General features: G+C 52.0%; 1 protein-coding gene across 1 annotated transcript in view; it reads right to left on the bottom strand.

Annotated features, from left to right (window-relative positions):
- Window positions 1-1,740, bottom strand: part of KIRREL1 (kirre like nephrin family adhesion molecule 1) — a gene marked incomplete at its 5' end in the record, with an annotated part of 8,016 nt that extends 6,276 nt beyond the window's left edge. Inside the window, one exon of the mRNA XM_008052646.1 lies at window positions 1,498-1,740. Within this exon, the coding sequence (XP_008050837.1) occupies window positions 1,498-1,740 (243 nt within the window). The remainder of the gene's footprint in view (window positions 1-1,497) is intronic.
- Between the last annotated feature and the right edge of the window lie 216 nt (window positions 1,741-1,956).

The following is a 1,956-nucleotide window of genomic DNA, read 5'->3' as shown; positions in this document are numbered from 1 at the left end:
TTTCCACATATGGTCACACTGTTTTCCATATTACAGACTGCCTAAGGGAAGCTGCACTATTCACCAAAGTGAAGTCCCCCCAGGTTGACAGCCATACATACATCTTTTTTGGAGCGGAATAGTACCAGGCCACTATCGTGACCCTGGTTCCCTCGTGCTGACTTAAAGCTCCATCATCTCTAATGAATATAAAAGCTGGACGATCAATGGTCATTAGCAAATCAACTTGTTGAGTTGCCAAAATATCTCAAAGCATGTAGCTCCGCTGGAAAAAAAAACAGAATTCCCCCCGGTTGTGAATGGGTCAAGTACCACTGAGGCTGAACGATCATTTGTCAGATGGTGAAACTAGGGCCAAAAGAAGCAAAGTGAATTGTCCAAGGTCATACAGTGTGTTAAGGGCACAGCTCAAGCCAGAACCCAGATACCTCCTGGGGCCTCACTCCAAGGAGCACAGGTGAGCACCTCTCTCCCCACACCGAGAAGCATCTCCCGCAGCATCTAGCTAAGGGACAGACACATATATGTTTTTCTACAGAAGGAAGCCCCATCAAGAGATCTGGATTTGAATCGTAGCTGTACCGACAACTTTGCCCTGTGATCCTGATGTCTTTCTCTGCCACAGCTTCCTCATTTATAAAATGTCTACAAGAACCAGGCATTGGTAACTTGCACCTGTAATCCCAGCACTTTGTGGAGTGGAGGTGAGAGGACTACCTGAGCCCAGGAGTTTGAAACCAGCCTGGGCCATTTGGCAAGACCTCGTCTCTACAATAAATAAAAAAAGTAACTGGGCGTGGTGGCGCACACCTGTAGTTCTAGCTTCTTGGAAGGCCAAGGTGGAAGAATCACATGAGCTCAGCAGGTCGAGGGTGAGTAGCCATGAGTGTGCCACTGCACTTCAGCCTGGGCAACAGAGTAAGACTCTGATTCGAAAAAATAAAATACAATGAAATAGTGTCTATAAGATTTCCTGCTTCCCCAGCCTCCCAGTAGTGACGGTTGGCATAATGTGCAACCAGATGCTGAAGAAGTGATGAGGAGAGAGAGGGCACAGTCAGATGCCAGGGCAAATCCCAGCTCTGCTGCTTGCCATCTGTGTGACTTGGACAAGCTGCTCAACCTATCTGGTCATCAGCTTCCTCCTTCATGAATTGGAAGCAAATGCCTCCTTGAAGGGACTCCTGTGAGCACGAGATGTTCCACAAAGTGCTCAGCATGCATAGCGCTTGGCACGCAGTAGGTGCTCAACCCGTGTCAGCTATCAGTATAATTATTCTTAGTCTATGCTCAGCCACTGAATGGCGCAAGGAAACTGGGAATTTGCTTCTCTTGATTGGGCCTCAGTTTTCCCAGCTGCATAATGAGAGGGTCGGGCTGGATGATCTCTAGGCCTCTTCTCACACCCGTGTCCCCTAAGTCTGTGGTCAGACCCCTGTGGGAAAGGAGAGGTGAGCTGAGCTAGGCCTGGGAGGGGCCGGGCCAGCTGGGGCTCACCGTGCTAGCCACAGCGCCCTCCTGCTGCGTCCCGTCCCGGAACCAGATGATGGTGGCGGCAGGCTTGGCGTTGAAGGCCCGGCACGTGAGGTTGTGGGGGGTGCCTGCCTGCAGCAGAATCACAGGGCCTCCGTCAATCCTGGTGTCCTCCGGAGGGACTGCGGAGGAGAACAGGGCAAAGTCAGCCAGGGTACAGTGAACGAGGTGGCACCAGGGGCCCAAGTCCCACCCCCAGCCATCCCTCTACCTGCTCTAGGGAGGTGGGGCCACCCGACCCTCACCCTACAGCCCCTGCCACCACGGTCCTCAGCTCACAAGGTTTTTCCAGCCCCCTGCATTTTTCCTTCCTGACCTGTAATATTTTATGGTGCTTTGTGACCCTATCGTTGCTCCAGGCTACCTACGACAGATGGCGTGGCCTCAAGCTCAGGAAAAGGCTGGGCTATTTCAGGGTTTGTG

The sequence above is a fragment of the Carlito syrichta genome, unplaced genomic scaffold (assembly GCF_000164805.1).
Source record: "Carlito syrichta isolate Samal-C Ts95f unplaced genomic scaffold, Tarsius_syrichta-2.0.1 Scaffold286958, whole genome shotgun sequence".
Classification (NCBI taxonomy): domain Eukaryota; kingdom Metazoa; phylum Chordata; class Mammalia; order Primates; family Tarsiidae; genus Carlito; species Carlito syrichta.
This window is presented reverse-complemented; position numbering and strand designations above follow the sequence as displayed.